General features: G+C 44.4%; 2 protein-coding genes and 2 long non-coding RNA genes across 4 annotated transcripts; all 4 read left to right on the top strand.

The window, feature by feature from the left end:
• The first annotated feature begins 36 nt into the window (after positions 1-36).
• Positions 37-3197, top strand: LOC118937625. The gene is made up of 3 exons (XR_005034876.1): positions 37-220; positions 2655-2922; positions 3013-3197. It is a non-coding gene; the product is annotated as an uncharacterized LOC118937625 (long non-coding RNA).
• A 127-nt stretch (positions 3198-3324) lies between these two features.
• On the top strand, positions 3325-11631 carry LOC110515048 (serine-rich adhesin for platelets-like). Its single transcript, XM_036936943.1, has 6 exons — positions 3325-3441; positions 3826-3862; positions 4111-4385; positions 5012-9503; positions 9850-9937; positions 10072-11631. Exons 1-4 carry the CDS (start codon positions 3341-3343, stop codon positions 7131-7133), a joined length of 2535 nt encoding a protein of 844 aa, XP_036792838.1. The 5' UTR covers positions 3325-3340; the 3' UTR covers positions 7134-9503; positions 9850-9937; positions 10072-11631.
• Positions 11632-11718: 87 nt separating this feature from the next.
• Positions 11719-21746, top strand: hacl1 (2-hydroxyacyl-CoA lyase 1). The gene is made up of 17 exons (XM_036936929.1): positions 11719-11984; positions 12523-12627; positions 12729-12769; positions 13626-13706; positions 13868-13940; positions 14128-14205; positions 14377-14471; positions 14778-14890; positions 15881-16016; positions 16555-16660; positions 17759-17842; positions 19497-19598; positions 19685-19839; positions 20337-20495; positions 20698-20805; positions 20959-21145; positions 21263-21746. The coding sequence occupies exons 1-17, from the start codon at positions 11934-11936 to the stop codon at positions 21293-21295; spliced, it is 1707 nt and encodes a 568-aa protein (XP_036792824.1). The 5' UTR covers positions 11719-11933; the 3' UTR covers positions 21296-21746.
• LOC118937624 lies at positions 17849-19060 on the top strand. Its single transcript, XR_005034875.1, has 2 exons — positions 17849-18807; positions 18959-19060. It is a non-coding gene; the product is annotated as an uncharacterized LOC118937624 (long non-coding RNA).
• Positions 21747-25746: the final 4000 nt, after the last annotated feature.

Here is a 25746-nt window from a genome sequence, read left to right as displayed (position 1 = left end):
TTTCCATGCGTGAGCTTTCAACCGCTCAGGGCGTTGCATCAGCACGAGATTGGAAGTGCGTCAAATCTGTACAGCATTGTTACGTCATCACTGATAAACGTTGAAACTGATGAGAAACCGCGGGAGCAGTTCAGTCTGATTCTCGCTAGTCCTGGAGGAGCGTTCATTTTGGCAAGGAAATGTGCTGATTTTGCAAGGACGTGAGAAGAAAGAGTTCAAGGTAGGCATGTTATTTAAGCAATAAGGCCCAAGCGGTTGTGGTATATGGTCAATATACCACGACTAAGGGCTGTTCTTACAACCCGAAGTGCTAGGACACAGCCCTTAGCCATGGTATATTTATTTGATTTATTTCACCTTTATTTAACCAGGTAGGCTAGTTGAGAACAAGTTCTCATTTGCAACTGCGACCTGGCCAAGATAAAGCATAGCAGTGTGAACAGACAACACAGAGTTACACACGGAGTAAACAATTAACAAGTCAATAACACAGTAGGAAAAAAAGTCTATATACATTGTGTGCAAAAGGCATGAGGAGGTAGGCGAATAATTACAATTTTGCAGATTAACACTGAAGTGATAAATAAATGATCAGATGGTCATGTACAGGTAGAGAGATATTGGTGTGCAAAAGAGCAGAAAAGTAAATAAATATAAACAGTATGGGGATGAGGTAGGTAAAATTGGGTGGGCTATTTACCGATAGACTATGTACAGCTGCAGCGATGGGTTAGCTGCTCAGATAGCAGATGTTTGAAGTTGGTTAGGGAGATAAAAGTCTCCAACTTCAGCGATGTTTGCAATTCGTTCCAGTCACAGGCAGCAGAGAACTGGAACGAAAGGCGGCAAAATGAGGTGTTGGCTTTAGGGATGATCAGTGAGATACACCTGCTGGAGCGCGTGCTACGGGTGGGTGTTGCCATTGTGACCAGTGAACTGAGATAAGGCGGAGCTTTACCTAGCATGGACTTGTAGATGACCTGGAGTCAGTGGGTCTGGCGACGTATATTGGCCATATATCACGAATCCCCGAGGTGCCTTATTGCTATTATAAACTGGTTACCAACATAATTAGAGCAGTAAAAAATACATGTTTTGTCATACCCATGGTATACAGTCTGATATACCACGGCTTTCAGTCAATCAGCATTCAGGTCTCAATCCACCCAGTTTATAATTATTTTGAAATACCCATTTATATTAATTACTGTGGATTAAATATTGTTAAATAAATGAAATTATGTGCTATTCATTCTGTAATATCAAACTACAAATTCTATGGCCGGGGAGTCATGAGAGTTGGCTAAAGGTACAGTAGAATCTGTTGTGGGTCAAATGGGGGTCTAGGGTCAAAGGCTATGACACCACCTTCACATTTACGTCCTAAATGGCACCCTATTCCCTATGTAGGCTAGTGCACTACTTTTAACTAAGATCCATACACTGGTTGGCTGGTCATGAAAAACATGCGCTCGCTCATCAATGGCCGGAATGCGTGTATCTTGTTATGACTCTAAACCTCAGCTAGCAAGTGCTCATTATGCAAATGTATTTGTTTGCCGGTAACATTTAGAGACTAAATATAGCTTACATGTTGTCAACGTTCTAAGCGAACCCTGTCTATTTACTTTGTCTATTTTACCCAGTTACATGCCAGTTTTGTTGCTAAACAACCAACCCGTCTTTTTAGGTGTCATAATACCCATAAAACCTTGCAGTCAAACAGGGAGGGAAATGGTTCCAATCGTTTTTCCACCATTCATTTTTCCCATAGGCGATTTCAGAAACACATAAAATAAGGGCTGTGTTTCATGTAGGCTTACCCTGGTGTGCCATTTTTAGAACCATGTAAATCTGTCACGGACAAGGTGACTTTTAGCAATACATTTGGCTCTATTTACTCAGATTCGAAATTTGTAATTAGCATCAAAGTAGACATGCAAAACTACAAATCCCTGCAAGCTCCTAAACGTCATTTCTAGCTGACACCTTTGCTAACAGGTTTTGTGTCAATTTAAAACTTGCACTAAACAGTTCACAGAATTGGCCATTTAAAGAAATGTAGCCAATTTATTAATTACTACATTTAGCTAACATTAGATAGTTAATCAAGAGATTCTTACCTTTGCCTCGATCAGCATGATCATCGTGGCATTTGTAGTTCTTTATGATAGCCACATTAGCAGATAATTAGCATTTCATTTTTGGGGGGTAAATACAGGCAAATATATTGATAAAGGTCACCTTGTCCTAGAGAGATTTACAGTTATCAAAATGTCACACCAGGGTAAGCCTACCTGAAACACAGCCCTTATTTTAAGTGTTTCTAAAATCCACTATGGGAAAAGTGTATGGTGTAAAAACGATTGGAACCATTTCCCTGTTTGACTACTATGTTTTATGGGGATTATGACTCATTCCTGTGGCACTCTATAGGGCTCCGGCCAAAAGAAGTGCATTATATTGGAAATAGGGTGCTATTTCGGACACAAGCATAGATATGATGCATTATGATGTGACCATAGAAATAGAATCACTAGAAAGGATAGAGCCTCTGATCACGGCAATTTGACTGGTAAACTGAACTGTACACCTGACATGATGTTCTGGGGATTTTATAGTGACCTTAGAGAGATTCCTTTTTCTGTATCTAGATCTGATAAAGATCACAGAGAGGTTGAGAGACAGACCAAGTTGGAAGAGGCTGTTCTAGAGACAGATATCCCAACTCTGTCACTAGAGGCTGAAGGAGAGATTGAGATGCAGGAAGCTGATCTGAAGACAGATGGCACATCTCAGTCACAGGAGGTTGAAGGAGAGAGTGAGTTGGACGAGGCCATTGTCATCCCATCTCAGTCACATGAGGTTGAAGGAGAGAGTGAGTTGGACGAGGCCATTGTCATCCCATCTCAGTCACAGGAGGTATGATGTTTTGTGTTTTAATGACGCATTGACGATTAAAATGACAAATGAATTGTCCAAGCTTGAGCTAGTAAAGGTCTTCTAATCTAGGAGGCCAAAGGAGAGAGTGAGTTGAATCGGGTTGATCTGAAGACATCCACATCAACTCTGACACTGGAGGTCGAAGAAGAGAGTGTCATGCAGGAGAGTGATGATGTAGAAACAGCCGGGCCATCTCAATGCCAGGAGACTGAACGAGTGGCAAAGGTAAATGCTTCCAGATAACAGTGTGTGTGTGTGTGTACATGTCTGTTTGTGCACGCAGACAGTAGTTCGTAAACAGACATTACGTTAACACTGCATGGCGAATTTGATTGAATTCCAGGCTAAGTCTGCTTTCTGTCGTCCCCATCAGACTGCAGTGGTGACCTTCACTACCATGACCCGCAAGGCTGCAGCCTCCCAGACCAGCCTCACCCTCAGCAGGGGAAAGAGAAGCTACCCAGACCTACACACCTTTGTGCAGGACATGAAGGATGGGTTAGTTGCTCTTTGGTTCCCTGTGCATCCCCTAGATATGTTCCCTATTAGAGCCTTGGTCAACAATAGTTCCGTATTTAAGGAATAGGGGCCATTTGGGACGTACCCATAGGGACAATCTCAATTGCATTCTCCTCGAGTCCTCTCTTCTCGCCTCCTTCTCAAAACCCATTGGATGAGAAAGCCCTCCCTTTTGACCATCTCGTCCTATGGGTTTAGAGAAGGAGGTGAGGTGTCTCGGGCAAATACAAGGGACTCAACGGACCAATCAGGGATGTTTGGATGTGGCCTAGTTCCGTAGAGGTCCATCCATACCGTAATCTAAGAGAATAGAGGTAGTGTCATGTAGTTTATTTGTGTACCTTTTTTTTATTTACTTTTCAGCCATTGGAATCTGCTGAGTGAGAATATGCATGCCGGGGTGAGTTATAGTCACTTCTAAAGTAGTTCATGTTGGTAAGATGGACCAAACATTCCAAACTCCTATTGGTGGAAATCGTGCAGGACCTTTAATTCAGAGGTTCCCAAACTTTTTCACTCAGGCCCCTCCTTTCCAGCATTGTGGAACATCCTGAACCACTGCTTTAATTGACTAGCTTGAGTAAACACATGGTGCAGCAGTGCAGCTCCGTTAACAAACTAACTCTGTATGGTCTTTTAACATTTCAGATGAGCAGAGATGAGTTTAGTGCTAGGTGCATGGATATTACAAATTGGGTGATGGAGTCTACATCCACTGTGGTCGTTCCCGCCCTTGACCTCACCATGCAGATCAGGCTCTCTGATTCGTCGAGCTCTTCTGGATCAGGAAGTAATGAGGCTAGAGAAGTGACCTCTCTTGGCCGCAGCGTCAGATTCAGCTTTCGTGGTGGACCCAGTAGACGCACCAGTTCAAGAACTACTTGCAGCACACAAACTCCCACGCCTTTCCCCTCCTCTCACAGGTACCTACCCCTATCCCCTCCTCTCATAGGTACCTACCCCTATCCCCTCCTCTCACAGGTACTTACCCCTATCCCCTGCTCTCATAGGTACCTACCCCTATCCCCTCCTCTCACAGGTACTTACCCCTATCCCCTCCTCTCACAGGTACTTACCCCTATCCCCTCCTCTCATAGGTACCTACCCCTATCCCCTCCTCTCACAGGTACTTACCCCTATCCCCTGCTCTCATAGGTACCTACCCCTATCCCCTCCTCTCATAGGTACCTACCCCTATCCCCTCCTCTCACAGGTACCTACCCCTATCCCCTCCTCTCATAGGTACCTACCCCTATCCCCTCCTCTCACAGGTACTTATCCCTATCCCCTGCTCTCATAGGTACCTACCCCTATCCCCTCCTCTCACAGGTACTCACCCCTATCCCCTCCTCTCATAGGTACTTACCCCTTTCCCCTCCTCTTCTTGTAGGTCTTTCTAAAAACATTATTCCCATGTCCCTTGTTATAAGTACAAATATCCATTCCAGATCCACCTAGAGAGAAATACTACTTAGGTACTTCCAAATTCTTGGATCATATGTTGTATTTTGTTATCATGTACTATTCATTTCTGTTGTGCATTCTGCAGGTCCATGACCTCTTTGCTGAGTGATGACGAAGAGAGATATGTCTCCTCACCTGAGGGTGGTGATAGAGAGATGAGACACAGACCCCACTCGGCACCACTGAGTTCTGTGTTTGGAATCTCTGAGGATTCTGTCTTCAACATGGTCCAGAGAGGCCAGTCGCAGAGTGGCATCGTACTGTCATCCAGTTGGAGTAGACGGGAGAAATACAGACCTGTCAAAATACCAACGGACACCAGGTTTATGATGGGTATTGTAGAGTTGGTTATGAACCTTCTCAACTCCAGATTGGCTGAGCTAATGCGAAGTTTCAGTCAGGGAACTCTAGGTCCGCTGTCTGGTAGTATCTCAGCAAGTCAGCAGTTTGCCCAAGAAATGCTAAGCATGGTGTCTGCTAAGATGTATTCCCATGCCATAGAGCATATTGCGCACGGCTACAAGTCTCCCCTTGAGTTAGAGCGGGAGCTTGAGGCCATATTGGGTCCTCTGGCTGGACAGGTTATAGTCATCATCATAGATAGCATCTTTAAGGCTAAAGCCAACGGAGGAAACAAGGGACGAGCGACCAGCCCCTTGACCTATTTTCTCACTGCCGTTTCGGCAGAAATACAAAGCCTAGTTGTTCAGAGATCGGCTAGCAGACCGTCCACCAGACTGTCCATCAACGACCCACTGCTGAACATTTCCAAGTCAAAGGTCTTAAGATCAGTTCTGCTCAAAATGGCAGAACTCTTTGGCCAAGGTCCAAGTGAAACCTGTCTAGTTCCAGTAGTCCAGAGTCAGTCCGACAACTCTGTTTGCGACTGGACTCTGAATGCAGGCACCGTTCATCCAAGTCAATTTCTGTCCCACAACAGAATGTCAGAAGTGTCATCCGATGTTGTGGATCTTGTACTTGAGGTTTTTGGGATAACAGGATTTTTGGATAGCAGGAGCCCGTCAAGGCCACAGAGTGCCTGCTCCTACAACTCAGCTAGTGGAGCAATAGATATGAGAGCTCTTGCTGGGGACTTGGTCAGACAGGTGTCTGTCAAACTCAGACCCTTTGTCTCTGAGAGTCAACTCTCCACCATGTCCATGACAGATCTGTCATCTATTTCTGACTCCACCTTGAAGCAGTTGTGTTGTAGCTCTGCTGTTGCTGCAGCAACGGTCTGTCAAGCAATCAAAATGGAGCTCGAGAACCAGAGACCAACCGACCTGTCAGCCAGAGACCTACTATCGTCTCTGGTAGAGAGCATTGAGGACATGGATATTTCTGACATCCTCCAGGGCCCGTCGGCCATTTTGGAGGAGGCTGCTATGATTAAGCACCCAGAGATCTCCACCTCGACAATATACAGGTCTCTGCTTCTCGACTCATCTCTCGCCTCCTCTAACATGGTCACTGAGAGCATTATCTTCAACAGCCCACCCCCATCAGAGGAGAATGTGAGTATTCAGAATGTGCTCCCTGTTGATAAAGTTGACATCCTCCATGGTCAACCAGTGGAGGGGTATATTGTCAAAGCTGAGCAATGCATCACTCAGGTCATTCAGGATGCAGCTGTGACATATACTAGCGTGCTGGATAAAACCGACACTGGGAAACTGTCAGAAGTTCTGTCTGTCTGCTTTTCCGCTAAGAATATTGAGGATGCATCCTCTGATCTATTTGGTGGAATTATTTCCGACCTGCATGAGGTATCTGAGGTCAATAAGACCTCCATGCGTACGAAATCAGGTCGCAAAATGTTCTGGATGGAAGTGAGTTCAGGTTCCCAGAAGATTTATACCAAAACCCTGGACAAACTGAGGAAGCTTTTCACCTCTCACCTTCTCACTGAGGGAAAAAATACTCCTGTGCAAATTGAGTTATATGACACTGGACTACTTGTAACTGAGACCACTGTGGAGGTATCTCCTGTACAGAAGACAGACAGTAATACCTCTTCAATGTCCTCAGCCCACCAGCTCACCCTCGACACCTGCACTAAAGGGGTCATCAAACAGGTGATCTCGGTGCTGAGGGTGGAGACTTCAAAGGAAGTCAAATGCGAGAGCATGTCAAATGCATCCTTCGACTTCAACCAGAAGTTGGACTCTATAATTTCGAAATTGGAGAGCCTCACCATTTCGAGATAAAACAACATAAAATTGACATACAGTAGTGTTAGTTTACAACAGAAGGTCAGTAAACAAATACAGGTAGAACAAAACCATAACTTTTTTCTCTCAACATTGAAAGTCAATATATATATAAAAAAATATTTAAAAAAATAAAAAGCAATTTTTTCAGAATGGCACAAATTCCCCGATATCAGGGTACTCATGTCAACATGTCAGCCAAGATTGCCAGATGTAAATATGGTAACCACATTTATGGAAAGATGCAAATTTGTACAGCATATTAATATATGTACAAAGACAAATTAAAAGTGGGAGAAATTACTTTTCCCTCCATCTAACCAATAAGCTCATCTGCACAGAAATAAAGACAGAAATAAAGATGTCAACATGTCAACATGTCAGCCAAGATTGCCAGGCTCACGCGATCTCGTAGTGCAGCCAGCAGATCCTCTAACATTTCCATCCAGAGCTTTCACAGTGCTGAGTTCCAAGCTACGGCCAAACTGAATGTGCGTGAGGCCATTCTCAGAGCTGCTAGCGAAGCCAACTGTTCTTTGCCACAGAGCATGACTAGCAGGACCTTCTCACACCATGTGGTTTCTACAACTGAAGATATAGTGAATATGATCATGCAAGACCTTGAAAGTCTATCCCGGTACACAGTGGAGGACGCAGACTCCTTCCCACTAGAAGAGAAAAAGCTGCAGTCCCAGCTCAATCCCAGAGTTGTCTTTGACACCTTATTGGATGCTGCTCAAACCATGTACCACAGAGTAAAGGATAGACTGAACGTCTTTTTGTCTTTTCCACCCGTGTCAGTCACCACAGCCAAAGATGTGCTGGACTCCACCCCTGTGGAGACACTCAGATGCTCAAAGTCCCCTGACACTGCTCTTGTTAAGGACAGGAGCCGCCCTCCGTCTGTGAGAAGTGAGAAGCCATTTTCAAAAGTCAGTTTGACTAAAAGGTCTAAAGCCCTTGTGTCTTCGAGTGGCTCCTCCACAGACCACCATGTAATTGACACATGCAGTGAGGATGTCACTCTGCCCCCCAGGAGTATGTCAGTTGTGAGCGACACCAGTTTGAAGAGAACCTCTCCTCTCCATGGTAGTGGATTGAGTGCAAGTTGTGAACCTCTTGTGGCTCTACAAGACGGAACAGTGGCAGTCAGCCAAGAAGGCTTTAGCAAAACTGCAAAGGAGACGCTCAGCTTGATCCTAAATGTGATCAAGTGCAGATTGGCCAACTCTGAGAGTTCATCTGTTGGGCAGAATGCAAGGGAGGAGCGTCTGATAACCACTAACATGTTAGACTCTCTACTGGAGAGCCTTGACCTGTTGCCTGACATGAGTGCTGCCAATGAGATCACAAGGACAGAATGCCATACCTCTAACGCAATGGACAAGACAGGTTCACAGTCAGCGCTTGTGAATCAACAAGAAATAAACATATCTGACACCAGTCTCATAGTGAAAACTATAATGGACACATTGAAGACAGACGACCCAGAGATGACTTCAGCAGAAGAAAATCTGGATAGACTCCTGTCAATTGAAGCCCTTCAAGATGCGTCTGGCAACCTGATCGCAAAGGTCCATGGTCTCATTCAGGAGATAACCATAAGCCGCCAGCTTCAATCCACGACTGGCCACAGAAGCCTCTCTCAACCAGCTCTGCCAAAGCCAGCACTGAGGAAGCTGTCAAAGCACGATGCGTCAGAGCTCGTTTACAGCTTTGCCCAGACTTCTGTTAGCAGACTCCTGGGGCAGTGTTTGGTTAGGCCTATGCCACCCACCGCTGACAGGGTTTTGGATCAGGTCATCAAGTTGATGACAGACATGGTGATGGACAGCCTGACTGATCTGTCCAAGTCTGCAATGGATGATGGTAAGTGAAAGTACCTCTTCATCTGCATAGGACTTCATTGTAACATGATGCTCACTACATTGCGTTTTATGATGTGAACTTTGCTGTTTGCGTCCAAAATGGCACCTTCTTCCATATTTAGTGCACTACTTTTGACCAGAGCCAGACCCTATGGGCCCAGTTCAAAAGTTGTGCACTATAAAGGGAAGAGAAGGCCTTTTGGGACACAGTGACTGATTTCCATTGTTGCGTCCTCTTCTCCCAGTTATTGTACCCAGGTCGGTCACACCAGCTTGCTCTTCTTACTCAGACACCAGCAATGCCGCAAGTGACATCACTCATGGTATTGTGGCTGACCTTAATGCTACTGAGGAATTCCCTGCCAGGGGCCTTAGCCCGGCTGATGTAAAGGCTGACGGCATGGCCCGCCTTCCCTCTGCCAGGGGGGAAGAGACTAAGAAGAACAGGAAGTGGCATTTCCTACACAAAATTGTCAAGATTCCAAAGATCAGGATTAAGGTAGAGGGCTCAGTGTCTTTAGATTACCTCTGTAACGCAGGGCTGAAATGTACCCTACATATTCACTAAACCCCTATTGTCTCTGCATTAGAACAATGCTGTTGTCATTGTCTTTAGGAGGTTGAGTGAGGCCGCTGTAATACAATCCTAATACACATGGGAGAGAGAGAGAGTCAATGGATGTGTTCCAAATTGCACCCTATTCCCTATATAGTGCAGTACTTTTGACCAGAGCTCGATGGGCCCTTGTCAAAAGTAGTGCCTTAAGTAGCCAATAGGGTGCCTTTTGGGATGCATGCCATATATTTTACACATGCTCAGATGTCCTGATGTGTTTTGTCAACAGCTGTTCAAGACAAAGGGGGAACCAAAGAGCCACCCTGAACAGGATTCTCTGCCTACCAAACGTCTCAGAGAGACTCGTATTTCACAGGGTAAGTGATAAGCATCGATAATGTCATATTGATGTATCACCCTATGGCCAGCTTGTTAAAACGGTGACTACAGATACAGGCGGACAGACAGATACACACATTAATTTTCTGATTATGAAATATTCTTTTCACAGATGCTGAGTGTGAGGTTCCATCCACTTCCCCACCCAAGGAGGCCCTGACAACCACACTGGCCCCTGCTCCCCAGGAGTCCCAGTCCCGTAAACGCCCTCTCATAGTCAGGGTGTTACGAGCTATCTCCAGAGCCGTCTCCAAACCATTCAGAGAAGCTTTTGGGAAGAAGAATTAGCCAAATGCCAGATTTTATTACTATTTTAATCAGAGCCTTTATTTAATAAAACATTACTGCATGGATTTCTGTCTATAGTCGTCTTACTGTTTGTGCAAGGTAATGGTACCACATTGTCAAACATAGTTATAGTGAAGCACTGTTTATGATTATTGATTGTGGAAATCACATTTTAATACAGAAAAGATGTCGTCACATAAAGTCAGACATATAGGAGAAAACTCCGTTGACTATTCACATGATCAAGACACAACTAAAGCCATGAATGGATCATATTATTATACCTTTATTTCAACAAGGAACACAGACTGAGACCAAGGTTTCTTTTACAGCTGGGCCCTGCGTAGACATGTTACACATTCAGTTTAGCTACAATGATTAAGAAACTACACAAGACAAACAAGACCATCACAGATAACACAAAAATACAGCAGCAGATTATTACGTTTGCACACAGGTTATTCCCCTAACAGCACAATAACTTGCATTACCCGAAAGTTACAAGCAATACAGAAATAAAAATCCTCCAATAATTATTTAAAATGGGCAACAGGGGGACAAGAGTCTCAAATGTAAGTTTAGTCTGCAGGCTTTTCCATTGGCAAGGAGCGTAACAGGAAAAGGCAGCCATACCCAACTCTGTGGAAATCGCATGGACCTCAAGCGTAATCCATGCTTGAGACCTGGTTTTAGGAATTCTAATTCTAATATTGATGAGTGATGATAAATAAGATGGTAGTTTATTCAGAAGTGCTTCATAGACAAACACGAGAACATATTCTCGTCTCATGGACAGCGAAGTCCAACCCACATTTTGATACAAAACACAGTGGTGAGTTCTGTAGCTAGCGTCCGTAATAAACCTAAGTACTCAATGATAAATAGCATCCAGCGATTTAAGTGTTGATGCCGTAGCATGCATGTAGATAATATCCCCATAATCTATAACAGACATAAAAGTAGCTTGCACAATTTGTCTTCTATTTGTACAGGACAAACATGTCCTGTCTCTATAGAGGAAGCCTAGCTTGATTTTTAGCCGTTTACAAAGTTCGTCAATATGCATTTTAAAAGACAGTTCATCATCCAACCATATCCCTAAGTATTTATATGCAGAGACCTGATTCATTCGAGAACCATGTAAGCTCTTGTAAGTGCAAGTGTATTTTCAACCAACTTTTTGAACCTATTAAAAATCATAAAATGTGTTTTCTTTGTTTCTTGTTTTAAATGTACATTTTATTTTAACAATTTTAAAACAAGATGAACAGAGAACAGTTGTTACACTTTCTATGAAGCCCATATATATAATGCATACACTCAAGTCATACACTCATAATTATTTAATTGAGTTAAGTATAAGTGCAGTTATAAAAACATAATGAGACCTTGTTTTGTATTTCTTGCAATAAAAAAAGATACATATTCATAACTACTATCGTACCTATGTGATTGGCCCTGAACCCGGAAGTCGCATAAACGGGTCATGCTTTGGGCAGCAGTGCCAGAAGTCGTCCAGTCACTCAAGTTTGCACTCTGTGGAGTAAGTGGCTATCGAAATATCTATCGATTGTCGCTACTCATATAATGCATTTTGTAATGCGGACAAAAACCAATGATTTGCAAGAGATCTAAAAACGACGTATAAGCTATTGAGTATCACTAACAGATTTCTGGACAGTAATAATGGAAGATGTGACAGGCGCTCAGCTCATTGCTGAGGCACTAAAAGCTCAGGTGAGATATGTGCAATTTATATAAAAGAGTATTACACTGTATAACGGTATTGCTACGGTTTGGTAAATAATATATTCGTCGCTGATCATGTCCTTGGCAGTGACAATGTAGCACTAGGAGTTGTGAAAGTGTGTCAAAGGTCATTGCACTGGTATTTTATTTTTTTATTTTTTTTATTTTACCTTTATTTAACCAGGTAGGCAAGTTGAGAACAAGTTCTCATTTACAATTGCGACCTGGCCAAGATAAAGCAAAGCAGTTCGACAGATACAACGACACAGAGTTACACATGGAGTAAAACAAACATACAGTCAATAATACAGTATAAACAAGTCTATATACGATGTGAGCAAATGATATAGCGAACTATTAATATTTGTGTAGCAAAACATTTAGATGTTTATGTGGATGTTTGTTAACATATGGAATAGCATATGTTAACACCCCTGTTGATGTATGCCAAAGTGTGTGTCAATGCAAAGAACATCTACACTACACTGTAACAATTCAAACTGTATCCACATGTATCTCTCTGCAGAATGTAGAGTATATGTTTGGAATAGTTGGTGTTCCAGTCATTGAAGTGGCTATGGCAGCTCAAGCCTCAGGAATCAAGTATGTGGGAATGCGCAATGAACAAGCCGTAAGCCACCTTTTATTTTTAGGAATCTTCCCATGACATTTTTTATGTGAATTGGTTGTGGGTACACCAGTAATACTGATGTGGTGTGTGTCATCCAACAGGCTTGCTATGCTGCGTCTGCTGTTGGTTACCTCACTGGACGGTAGGAGGATTGTCATTATAAGAGGGCTCTAGAGATACTGTCTCTCCTCTCTGAAATCCCTGACCTATCTCCATACATTGTTAATGTGGGAAGCAACCCATCTGCCTAGGGAGACTACTCTCTCCATACAATACTAAACCATGGGATATTAACTAGCCATACACAGACTTGTGTGTGAGGGTCAGTTTCATAGCTGTTTTACATTGCTAATTCTATCTGTCTCTGTTTGTTTTCCTGTCTTACTGCCTGTTCCTCTCTGTCTGCTTATCTTCCTGCCTGTCTGCCTGTTCCTCTCTGTCTGCTTATCTTCCTGTTTGTCTGCCTGTTCCTCTCTGTCTGCTTATCTTCCTGTTTGTCTGCCTGTTCCTCTCTGTCTGCTTATCTTCCTGTTTGTCTGCCTGTTCCTCTCTGTCTGCTTATCTTCCTGTTTGTCTGCCTGTCTGCCTGTTCCTCTCTGTCTGCTTATCTTCCTGTTTGTCTGCCTGTCTGCCTGTTCCTCTCTGTCTGCTTATCTTCCTGTTTGTCTGCCTGTCTGTCTGTTCCTCTCTGTCTGCTTATCTTCCTGTTTGTCTGCCTGTCTGCCTGTTCCTCTCTGTCTGCTTATCTTCCTGTTTGTCTGCCTGTTCCTCTCTGTCTGCTTATCTTTCTGTTTGTCTGCCTGTCTGTCTGTTCCTCTCTGTCTGCTTATCTTCCTGTTTGTCTGCCTGTCTGCCTGTTCCTCTCTGTCTGCTTATCTTCCTGTTTGTCTGCCTGTCTGCCTGTTCCTCTCTGTCTGCTTATCTTCCTGTTTGTCTGCCTGTTCCTCTCTGTCTGCTTATCTTCCTGTTTGTCTGCCTGTCTGTCTGTTCCTCTCCAGTCCAGGGGCGTGTCTGGTTGTGTCTGGACCGGGACTCATCCATGCTCTTGGTGGAATGGCCAACGCTAACATGAACTGCTGGTATGTTAGAACTCTACAAACAGAAGGCCCTTCTACTCATGTAGTGGTCCTTCCTTTCAAAAGAAGGGATGCTATCCTTACACTGCAAAAAATGATCTGAGGACTCCAAACTATCTCCGCTTGTCAGTTGATGTCATTGTGTGATACCACTCTCTCTGTAGGCCTGTGATTGTTATTGGAGGCTCCTCCGATCAAAACCAGGAGACCACTGGGGCGTTTCAAGAGTTTCCACAGGTACTAATTCAACCATGAGGTTTCTGACTATTGAACATTAGGGGGTGGTTTCCCGGACACAGATTAAGCTTAGTCATGGCCTAAAAAGCAAACTCAATAGAGAATCTCTGTCCAGGAAACTGGTCCTAGCAGTTTAATTGCTGAAAGAAGACATCATTTGTTATTTGTGGTTCTCTTTCTCCGTCAGGTGGAGGCGTGCAGACTGTACAGTAAGTTCTCAGCTAGGCCCAGCAGTCTGGATATGATCTCCTCAGTGGTAGAGAAGGTATACAGTCTCCTCTGACTCCCTATGTTTAGTCCTCTTCATATCATTTGGTATCACCTGCAATTGTTTTCTGAATTTCTCTAATTTTCCAGCTTAGCAAGGTAACTTAAGTGCTTCAGAAGAACACAGCCTTAATTGATAGTGAATGGAAGGGTATTTGGTCTGTCTTAGGCAGTACGCACTAGCATGTATGGACGTCCCGGTGCTGTATACGTAGACATATCTGGGGACATGGTCAATGCTAAAGTGGACAGGAGCAGAGTCAGGTTGGTGGCTATCACTGTCTCTCATCCGTTTAAAATGTATACTAATGTGTTACTGTTGAATATGTATACCTCTGACTTCACATCACCATTTAGATTTTATTTTGTTCTACCTTTTAACGTCTGAAGTGAACAAGAAATTACCAGATTTTGTTAAATTAGTTAGAAAATATAGCACTATATCAAAGTATTCTCATCAGAGAATAGCAATAAGCCTAGATAGCCCTTCATGATTTATTTACCTATGCAATGAAGTTGATAGGTAACATGTTTAATGTTTGACCAATTCTTTCCTATTTCCTTTGTCAGAGAGGTGCCCTGTTGTCCACCTCCTCCAGTGAGTATGGCTGACCATATGGCGATCACAGAAGCACTGGCTGTTCTAAAAGGAGCCAAACGGCCTTTACTCATCATTGGGAAAGGTAGGCCAAACGGCCTTTACTCATCATTGGGAAAGGTAGGCCAAACAGCCTTTACTTATCATTGGGAAAGGTAGGCCAAACAGCCTTTACTTATCATTGGGAAAGGTAGGCCAAACAGCCTTTACTTATCATTGGGAAAGTTAGGCAATGCTTTTTAATAGCCAAACCCAGAAGTGACATCTTGTGGAATTGCGTCAGGTACTTGATTCAGTTCTGTGGGGAGATATTAAGAGAAAGATACAAAGATACAAACGTGACTCTTCACCCCCCCCCCCCCCCCCCCCCCCCCAAACAGAAACTTTCTGCAAGTTTCAGGCAAGTTTATGGGCCAAATGTCCCCATCCCCTTCTGACATTGAAAAGATGCGAGCACCTGTGAAATCGTGATTTGTCCAAATGATCAGTAGTGAAAAATCAGCGTACCAGAACAGAGTTCCTCGTTAGCGGAAGGTAGCCTAGTGGGTAGAGCGTTGGACCACTAACCGAAAGGTTGCTGGATCAAATCTCCCGAGCTGACAAGATAAAAATCTGTCGTTCTGTCCCTGAGCAAGGCACTGTTCCCCGGGCGCCGAAGATGTGGATTAAGGCAGCCCCGTACCTTTCTGATTCAGAGGGTTACATACGGAAGACACATTTCAGTTGAAGGCATTCAGTTGTACAACTGACTAGGTATCCCCTTTCCCCAGTCTGTTGACAGACGCTACTACCAGCTATGTTACTGTCTGTCCAGGAGGGATCAATAGCCAGCTGAAATGCACTGTAACATCTATAGCATTGTACCAGGGTTCAGCTGAAAACAGGACCACGTTCAGTAGACAAAAGTTGTGGACACGATTATTCATTCTACCTGTCAGAGAGGCATGTTTGTTCTACATGCTATATTTTTATCAGAACATTGCACAACGTTGTGTTCAGCTGAATGCATCCCAGCTGGGAAGGTCAGTCTGTTGATATCAGTGTGGCGGTGCCCTCTGTCTGTTTCCCTCTGCAGGTGCAGCCCATGGAAGAGCAGAGGGGGCTCTGAGGGAGCTGGTGGAGGGGTGTGGCCTGCCCTTCCTGCCCACCCCCATGGGTAAAGGGGTGCTGCCTGACGACCACCCCAACTGTGTTGCTGCTGCCCGCTCCAGGTCAGCCACTCCTTCTCTCAGCTGGCATCATATTCATGTACAGACCTTTGACTGTATAAGTAGGACCAGGATGAACAGACCAGGAGAACTCTGGGCCTTCCTGAAATCCCCATCTATAACTAGTCTCTTTTCATCACATTTTGTTGAATCTGATTGTGTTTTTTTCCCTGCTCTCTTCCTCTCTTCCTAACCCTCTTCATCCTCTCTTTCTATCCTCCTCCTCTTTTCCTAACCCTCCTCCTTCTCTCTTTCTATCCACCTCTCTTCCTATCCTCCTCCACCTCTCTTCCTATCCTCCTCCTCCACCTATCTTCCTATCCTCCTCCTCTCTTCCTAACCCTCCTCCTCCTATACTCCTCCTCTCTTCCTAACCCTCCTCCTCCTCTCTTCCTAACCCTCCTCCTCCTATCCTCCTCCTCTCTTCCTAACCCTCCTCCTCCTATACTCCTCCTCTCTTCCTAACCCTCCTCCTCCTATACTCCTCCTCTCTTCCTCTCTTCCTATCCTCCTGGTTCTATGGTCTTGGTGTGGACTGCAGAGCTCTGCTCCAGTCTGATGTTGTGGTCCTACTTGGTGCCAGGCTCAACTGGATCCTGCACTTTGGCCTTCCCCCCAGGTTTGACCCCCATGTAAAGGTCATCCAGGTAGGTCAAAGTTCACCAGTCAGATTTTCTGATTTCTGGAATCTTCCAACAGGGATTTCTGGGAATTTTGGGAAAGTTGCCATAATTTTGCAACCCTAGTCACAGGTCATGTCATAGTGTACTGCAGTTCATTGTAACCAGGTATAAATGTCTTTGAGTCAGTCTATTGGATTTAGTCTATTACCTATATAAGCTTCTCTATAAGTCTCTTGTGGTCTGTCTAAATAATGTCATGGCTGTCATAGTGCTGTACAGTACATCTGTAAGGTGGTGTGGTAAATGGCCAATATACCATGGCTAAGGGCTGTTCTTATGTACGATGCAACGCAGAGTGCCTGGATACAGGCCTTATTCCGTGATATATTGGCTATATACCTTAAACCCCAGAGGTCCTTTATTGCTATTATAAATTGGTTACCACCACATTCTAACAGTGAAAATATTACCCATGTTAAACGGTCTTTTATAAGCCGGGTGGTTTGAGCCCTGAATGCTGATTGGCTGACAGCTGTGGTTTATCAGACTGTTTACCATGGGTATGACAAAACATGTATTTTTACTACTCTAATTACGCTGGCAACCAGTTTATAATAGCAATAAGGCACCTCAGGGGTTTGTGGTTATGGCCAATTTACCATGGCTATGGCCTGTATGGTATATTGGCCATATACCACACCACCAATATATAATATTTATATTTATATTATATTTATATGTGTGTGTATATATATATATGTATGTGTGTGTATATATATGTATGTGTGTGTGTGTGTGTTAGCCTTATCATTATGTGGTGGAACCTGGTTATTTCTGTTGTGTTTGGCCGGTCTTCCAGCTGCTGTTACATGTGTCGTGCACGGTGCTCTTCCTGTCATGTGTCGCGCACGGTGCTCTTCCTGTCATGTGTCGCGCACGGTGCTCTTCCTGTCATGTGTCGCGCACGGTGCTCTTCCTGTCATGTGTCGCGCACGGTGCTTTTCCTGTCATGTGTCGCGCACGGTGCTCTTCCTGTCATGTGTCGCGCACGGTGCTCTTCCTGTCATGCGTTGTGTTGCTGGTATGTTGTAGTAACGTTCCACATACTTTATTTATGTCAAGGTTGATCTATGTGCAGAGGAGATGGGGAACAACATGCAACCTGCTGCGGCTCTCCTGGGGGACGTCAATGCTATTGTCAAGCAGGTAACACAACTCAGTCCTGGGGGACGTCAATGCTATTGTCAAGCAGGTAACACAACTCAGTCCTGGGGGACGTCAATGCTATTGTCAAGCAGGTAACACAACTCAGTCCTGGGGGATATAAATGCTATTGTCAAGCAGGTAACACAACTCAGTCCTGGGGGACGTCAATGCTATTGTCAAGCAGGTAACACAACTCAGTCCTAGGGGACGTCAATGCTATTGTCAAGCAGGTAACACAACTCAGTCCTGGGGGACGTCAATGCTATTGTCAAGCAGGTAACACAACTCAGACCTGGGGGATATCAATGCTATTGTCAAGCAGGTAACACAACTCAGTCCTGGGGGACGTCAATGCTATTGTCAAGCAGGTAACACAACTCAGTCCTGGGGAAATCAATGCTATTGTCAAGCAGGTAACACAACTCAGTCCTGGGGGATATCAATGCTATTGTCAAGCAGGTAACACAACTCAGTCCTGGGGGACGTCAATGCTATTGTCAAGCAGGTAACACAACTCAGTCCTGGGGGATATCAATGCTATTGTCAAGCAGGTAACACAACTCAGTCCTGGGGGACGTCAATGCTATTGTCAAGCAGGTAACACAACTCAGTCCTAGGGGACGTCAATGCTATTGTCAAGCAGGTAACACAACTCAGTCCTGGGGGACGTCAATGCTATTGTCAAGCAGGTAACACAACTCAGTCCTAGGGGACGTCAATGCTATTGTCAAGCAGGTAACACAACTCAGTCCTGGGGGACGTCAATGCTAATGTCAAGCAGGTAACACAACTCAGTCCTAGGGGACGTCAATGCTATTGTCAAGCAGGTAACACAACTCAGTCCTAGGGGACGTCAATGCTATTGTCAAGCAGGTAACACAACTCAGTCCTGGGGGATATCAATGCTATTGTCAAGCAGGTAACACAACTCAGTCCTGGGGGACGTCAATGCTATTGTCAAGCAGGTAACACAACTCAGTCCTGGGGATATCAATGCTATTGTCAAGCAGGTAACACAACTCAGTCCTGGGGGATATCAATGCTATTGTTAAGCAGGTAACACAACTCAGTCCTGGGGGACATAAATGCTGTTGTCAAGCAGGTAACACATCACAGGCATCTAATATGTGCCCCATATCTGTATGTTACTGTATTGCTGGGTCCTGGTGGTATGCACAGTGGTCTGTATTTACAGTGCATTTAACAAGTCTCAATACACTTTACAAAAAAAAAAAATGGTTAAAACAAATGTATTTTTTTAAAGAAACAAGCATTGATTATCCTGTCTGTAACAACTATTTGATTTTCAGCAAAGTATATATGGAATTGAATTGGTACAGATGTAGGATCTTATTTGAAGCAGTTTGCTACAGGCAGGAAAATAATCCTGCAGCAACAGGAATGTGAATTATTATGTGGATTATAATAATTTGACATTTTCTGTAGGGGTTGATACATTTCTCATAGGGGAAAATCAAGTCTGAAATGTATAAGAGTAAACACTTCAGAAGCCTTTTTAAACCTCAAATATACAACACATTTTACATGTCCTGCATTGCAGGAAAGTTCTCCTGCTACAGGGTGCTCAAATTAAGATCGTACATCTGTACTTGATTCAGTTTGCTTAGTTTCTACTCCTCATCTTAACTTTCAGATCCTAGAGTATGTTCATAAAGATGGCTGGAAGTATCCAGCTGATACAGAATGGTGGACCACATTGAAAGAGAAGATGGCTGCTAACGCAACAATGACAAAGGTGTGTTGGTGTGTGCGTTCATGACCTGTGACCTAAGCAAGTTAGCCTATCTACCACCCCTGATTTGATTGTGTTTCTCTCTCCAGGCATTAGCTCTTCAGTCAACAACACCCATGAACTACTACCAAGTGTTCCACCACATCTCCCAGCTGCTGCCCCACGACTGTGTCATCGTGAGTGAGGGGGCCAACACCATGGACATTGGGCGTACCATGTTGAACAACTACCTTCCTCGACACAGGCAAGGCATGCCGCCTCACACAAGTATTTTCCCTGTAGGCAAGTAGGAATTAGTTGTTGTTGTCCAGGAACCTGACAGGTTGACTGGATTACTTTTCAATGTAGTGCTGCCTGACAGGTTGACTGGATGACTTCTCAATGTAGTGCTGCCTGGCAGGCTGACTAGATGACTCCTCAATATAGTGCTGCCTGACAGGTTGACCTCTCAATATAGTGCTGCCTGGCAGGCTGACTAGATGACTTCTCAATGTAGTGCTGCCTGACAGGTTGACTGGATGATTATTCAATATAGTGCTGCCTGACAGGTTGACTGGATGACTTCTCAATGTAGTGCTGCCTGACAGGCTGACTAGATGGACTCTCTTAGTGTCTTACCCCCCCAGATATTGTTCCTTGCTTCCTACTTAACACACACGCAAACAAAGATACCTTTTTTTACACACTCTGAGCTCTTATTAACACAGCCATGTGTGTGTGTGTGTGTGTGCGCGCACGCAGGTTGGATGCTGGCACCTTTGGGACGATGGGGGTGGGTCTGGGCTTTGCCATCGCGGCTGCAACAGTGCAGAGGAACCAGAACACAGGCCAGAGGGTGGTGTGTGTGGAGGGCGACAGTGCCTTTGGATTCTCTGGGATGGAGGTAGAGACCATGTGCAGGTTGGTACAGTCAAGGTCTCTCTCACATAGCAAAATGTGGTTGTAGTAATCAATGGTCTGGTGCATAGGAGAATTAAAGTGTCAACCCTCTAACCTAGTCATTGATGCTTTCCCTCGTTGTTGATGCTTTCCCCTCGTCGTTGATGCTTTCCCTCGTCGTTGATGCTTTCCCCTCGTCGTTGATGCTTTCCCCTCTGACCAGGTATAAGCTCCCGGTGGTCATCATCGTGGTCAACAACAACGGGATCTACAGCGGCGTGGATGCAGAGACGTGGGAAATGATGGGGAAGATGGGAGATCTCACCACTGTGTGAGTACAGAGGGGTTTGGGTTTAAAGGTCAATTTGGGACTGGGCCTACTCTGACTGGTCAGGATTACCAAGGTCAGGATTACCTCTAGTGATGGTATGTTGGTCATCTTGTCCTCGGTTCTCCCCCCTCCACTCTCCCCTCTCCTCTCCAGAGCCCCCCCTGTGACCCTGCTGCCTGAAGCCCGCTATGATGAGGTCATGAACGCCTTCGGAGGACGAGGGTTCCTGGTGCGGACAGAGGAAGAGCTGCGTAGTGCCTTACAGCTCAGCCTCAGTGACTGGGAGAGACCTAGTCTCCTCAACGTCCTCATAGACCCCTCCTCAGACAGGAAGCAACAGGTAACTACAGGACAAATCTGACATGACACCCCGTTCCCTGGTCTATACCAGGCAAATTAAAATCTGGACGTCAAAGCCAGTTTGACTGACTGTCCATGGTCTGTCTCTGTCTCTTAGGAGTTTCCATGGCTAACTCGCTCCAACCTGTAGGCCAGTGAGGAAGACCTGCTTCCTTCTGCCACCTGATGGACAAATTGGGTACATCCCAAATGGCAACCTCTTCTCTATAAGTTTCATTCTCTATGGGTCCTGGTTAAAAGTAGTGCACTAAATAGGGAATATGGTGCCATTTGGTATGCAGCCCTTGTCAGTGAAGTTTCTCTCTATAACGTGGTGTTTGGAGACTGACAGCTCCTCTCTCGACCATGAGAAGGCTGCATGTGTTTTTGTATCTAATAAAGAATCATGTTTCTATGAAATGTTTTAATCAAGTCACATTTACTACACGGTAGTATTACATTTTCGATTTTGGAAATTTATACCATGATTAAGATGTAGATTTGTGAGAAAATGTCAGGTATAATATTTGTCTTTGGCTTGTTTACTATATTTGTACAAGTGTCCTTGAAAATAAACTTTGTTGCAGACAAACTGAAAGATATTAGTAGTTATTTTAGAAAATTCTAAGTGAATTCAATGTCTTTCAGAGCAGTAGACTAGAGGACTCTTTGCCACTTCCTTTTGAAGTAAAGGAAATGATTCTGTGTCCTGTTCATCTCTCCAGTCCCTCGGTCAGTGTGCCTTGTCCCCAACAGTACCCAGGTAACTGCTGATATTACAAAGTCCTCCAGCTCAAAATAAGCTAATGTGTAGCATGTGGTCAACGCAACTCCTTCCTCAAACTAACCTCTTACCCCTCTTCAGGGTTCCTCTGCCAAGGAAACATCATGGCTGACATTAGTTAATGAGAAATGTGTGCAATGTCAGTCTGTGTGACATTGGGTTGGAATCAGTGGAGGCTCCTCGGGAGGAAGGGGAGGACCATCCTCCTCAGTGAATTTCATAAACATAAAAACAGTGAAACATTAAAGTGAACCTTTTTAGATAAAACTAAATATATTAATGTCGCCAAATAATCTATTAAAATACAGTGTTGCAATGAAGGTCGACAGTAGCAATAACAGCACTCTGTAGGGTAGTACTATGGTGTCGCTGGAGGACAGCTAGCTTCCTCCTCTGGGTACATTGACTTCAATATAAAACCTAGGAGGGTCGTGGTTCTCACCCCCTTCCAAAAATGTACACATATTCCAGAGGACTTCCTTCAACCTATCGGAGCTCTTGCAGCATTAACTGACATGTTGTTGACCCAATCAAAGGATCAGATAATGAATCTAGTACTGAAAGCATAAGCTACAGCTAGCTAGCACTGCAGTGCATAGCATGTGGTGAGTAGTTGACCCAAAGAGAAAGACAATAATTGAAGCTAAACAAAGGAATTTATTTTAAAAATTAAGCGAGAGAGAGCTAGCTATATATTTTTTTCCACTTTCACTTCGCTAGCTAGTTTAGCCTACTCAAACACCTGGCTCAAACAGAGAGGGATGCTATGTTACCTAGCTAGCTGGCTAAGGCTATCCAACACTGGAACTCTTCCAAGTCACGGTAAGCTTTTGGTTTTATGAATTTATTGCCACTGGGGCCGCCAGTGTAACTGCTTGCTGACTATACACTGTAGTGCAATATTGTAGCGGGTTTACTAACGTGTTAGTTCTAGTAGCCATGTTGACTTGATGTGAGCTAATATGGTGACAACGATGTAGGCTGTGTAGCGGTTATGATATGAAGGTTTGGCTTGGAATGTTTTTTTTTCGCCTGACAGCTGATGTGTTGTGCACTGAAGTCCACAAGTGAAGGGAAAGGTGAGAGGAGGAGAGCGCGTAGATGCAAGAAGGAATTAGCCAATGATCAAAGTCACACTGTGTGTGTGGCTGCTATGGAAGTGAACTGTGTTTGTGTGAGTGGGTGTATTCATTCCACCTACTCTGTTAAAAAACATTTCTTAAACAGAAGAAAATAGAACAAAAAGGGATAAACATACCTGAATTTCTCCAATAGAAACTTGTTTGCAACTGTTGGGCTAACGATTACACCCTAGATCAGCTCGATGCAGGCAAGAGTGTGCAAGGCGGTATTGAATGTGTCACTGTCTGTCACCTTGATTACTGAAATTTCTCTCGACCTGTGCACCTACATTGTAAACTTTCACTCATAGGCTAGGTTGTAGCATCCTCATGATGGCTATAGGGAAAACGTGAGTATCCTAAACCTATCAATGTTACATTGAGATAGTTGAACGGAATATGAATGACAGTCATCCAATATGCTGTAATAGAAAAAAAAATCATCCCTCATCTTAAACAGTACCGACCTCCACTGGTTGGAATAAGGCCTGTGTGTGTGTGTGTGTGCGCGTGAGTGCATGCATGCATTTCCAATGTGTGGCTGTGTCCCTGCCTGACCAGCAGCACCCTGCATGCCTGTCATTCCTCTCTATAGGTCAGGGATTTCCACTGGGACTGGGAGGACAGCTGGGTCCCTGCCTGCTTCCTGCCCTGAGGCCTCCCCAGCCCAGCGTCCTCCCCAGCCCAGCGTCACCCCCCACGCCCTCCTCCCCTTACAACCGTAACTAAACTCCACCCCAACCTGCACTCAAATAACACATTTTCTCTTTTGTGAGGGAAACATGATTTATTCACCTTATTTGTTGAATATGTAACAATTATTTACTTAACAAACAGTAAGATATTTCTGTCCTGCTAATGCTGTGTTTTATGGTCTCCACTCTAGCACCCTGCAGCTAGTCTGGGTGTTGAGGACATGGGTTCTACGAGAGAGCTTGAACCTGACAAAAAAAATATATATATATATATTTTTTTTTACCTTTATTTAACTAGGCAAGTAGGTTAAGAACAAATTCTTATTTTCAATGATGGCCTAGGAACAGTGGGTTAACTGCCTGTTCAGGGGCAGAACGACAGATTTGTACCTTGTCAACTCTGGGATTTGAACTTGCTACCTTCCGGACTTGTGTTGGTGATGATAACCTAAAAGCTAGCATTCTATAGACAAGATGTGGTCTGTGTGACTCAAGAGAGAGAGAGAGCCTGGAAGAATTAAGAATAATGTTGTCTCATCTTCCTGGCATCTGGGAAACTAAGTAAAAGACCATCCTGTGTAGATAACCAAGGTGGCTTATGGGAAGGTTAGAAGTGACTGACTAAGCAATCTTGGTATCAGCTATATAAAAACTGTGCTTTGTCTGTAAAGGCTAGACTCTCAGCCTAACAGTCAGTCAAGACTGGTGGGCTGACGGTCTCATTATTGCAATAATTAATTTATGTTAAATAAAGATGATTGTTTGAAGAAATGACTAAGACCAAGTCTCTCTCAGTACTGAATTTCCACAACACTTTTCTGTGGGAACGAAAGGCCAGTGACTGTGTTCATTATTTCATGACCTGCCACCAGTCCTGTCTCACTCAGGCATCCTGATGGGTCAGAGGTCGAAGCCCCCCACCCTCCCAGGATAAACTGATGAAGGTCACCCAGACTGTCCCTCTCAAATTATATTTTAGGGTCACACAGAGCACAAAATGGCCTCTGTATTCTTTTATCAACTTCAGAACTCTTCATTAAGATAATAGAATGGGCTGCATTTCTAAAGGCATCTACAGAGAGACATCTGTACTCTGCCCACAAATCACATTGGTCTGGTTAGGGAACCCAGAGTGGTAGGACAAAGAAAAGCAGAAGTAAGCTTTTACTTGGGCATCTCTGCAGGCAAATGAACCTTAATGAAATCATGGAGTGAAATATGACATGGTAATTGAGTTACGGAGAGGGGAGGGCAGACCGGCAGCCAACTCTTACCTACTCCTGTCCTGTACCCATGGCTCCCTGCCACAACCTGAGCCCTCAATCTTCTGCCTCAGGTGCACGCACACGCACGCACGCACGCACGCACGCACGCACGCACGCACGCACGCACGCACACACACACACACACACACACACACACACACACCTGAGAGATCATACAATTCCTTTGTTTGCTTTTCAGTTGATTACAATTCCTTTGTTGGCTTTTCAGTTGATTAGGGCATTTACAAGAATAATGTTACTGCTCGTGAGGTAGACCATCAGGCTGACTATAGAAGACTAGGCCAAATCCGGGGGAGTTGATGACAATTCTAGCTGTGGTGTGTTCAGTTCAAGACTCTGTCTCTCTGAGGATATTTATGCCCTGCCAATACATGAAATAGTACAGACAGACACAGCACTTTGTCAGCAGCTGCCTGCTGACAGAGTCTTTTCTCTGCTTGATGCAGGTCCACTGCTGTGCAATGTGTTCTCTTCCTTCCTGAGAGAACGTCAACAGAATTTCCGTAACTGTCAGTCTGCTCCCCACCACACACCAACCATCCAATCACTGTCAACGACAGAGGAGACTCCTCTACTCGGGGATGCTGACAAACCCCTGACTCCCAGCCCCATGTCAGACCAACCAGATGCCCTGACACTAACTACAGAGTATTGACTCTGGTCAAAAATGTGTACGCAACCATTTGATGTGAGTTCCTTGGCTGAGTAAATAGCTT

The sequence above is a fragment of the Oncorhynchus mykiss genome, chromosome 2 (assembly GCF_013265735.2).
Source record: "Oncorhynchus mykiss isolate Arlee chromosome 2, USDA_OmykA_1.1, whole genome shotgun sequence".
Classification (NCBI taxonomy): domain Eukaryota; kingdom Metazoa; phylum Chordata; class Actinopteri; order Salmoniformes; family Salmonidae; genus Oncorhynchus; species Oncorhynchus mykiss.
The sequence above is the reverse complement of the archived record's forward strand: the minus strand, read 5'-3'. Positions and strand labels throughout refer to the sequence as shown.

Bases quoted from the DNA above. Each gene is read 5' to 3' on its own strand.
- LOC110515048 (XM_036936943.1), top strand. From the start codon at position 3,341: ATGACCCGCAAGGCTGCAGCCTCCCAGACCAGCCTCACCCTCAGCAGG. The intron at 3,442-3,825 runs GTTAGTTGCTCT...TTTACTTTTCAG, and splicing joins GTGCAGGACATGAAGGATGG to CCATTGGAATCTGCTGAGTG. The intron at 4,386-5,011 runs GTACCTACCCCT...TGCATTCTGCAG, and splicing joins CCTTTCCCCTCCTCTCACAG to GTCCATGACCTCTTTGCTGA.
- hacl1 (XM_036936929.1), top strand. From the start codon at position 11,934: ATGGAAGATGTGACAGGCGCTCAGCTCATTGCTGAGGCACTAAAAGCT. The intron at 14,472-14,777 runs GTTGGTGGCTAT...TTCCTTTGTCAG, and splicing joins GTGGACAGGAGCAGAGTCAG to AGAGGTGCCCTGTTGTCCAC. The intron at 17,843-19,496 runs GTAACACAACTC...CTTAACTTTCAG, and splicing joins TCAATGCTATTGTCAAGCAG to ATCCTAGAGTATGTTCATAA.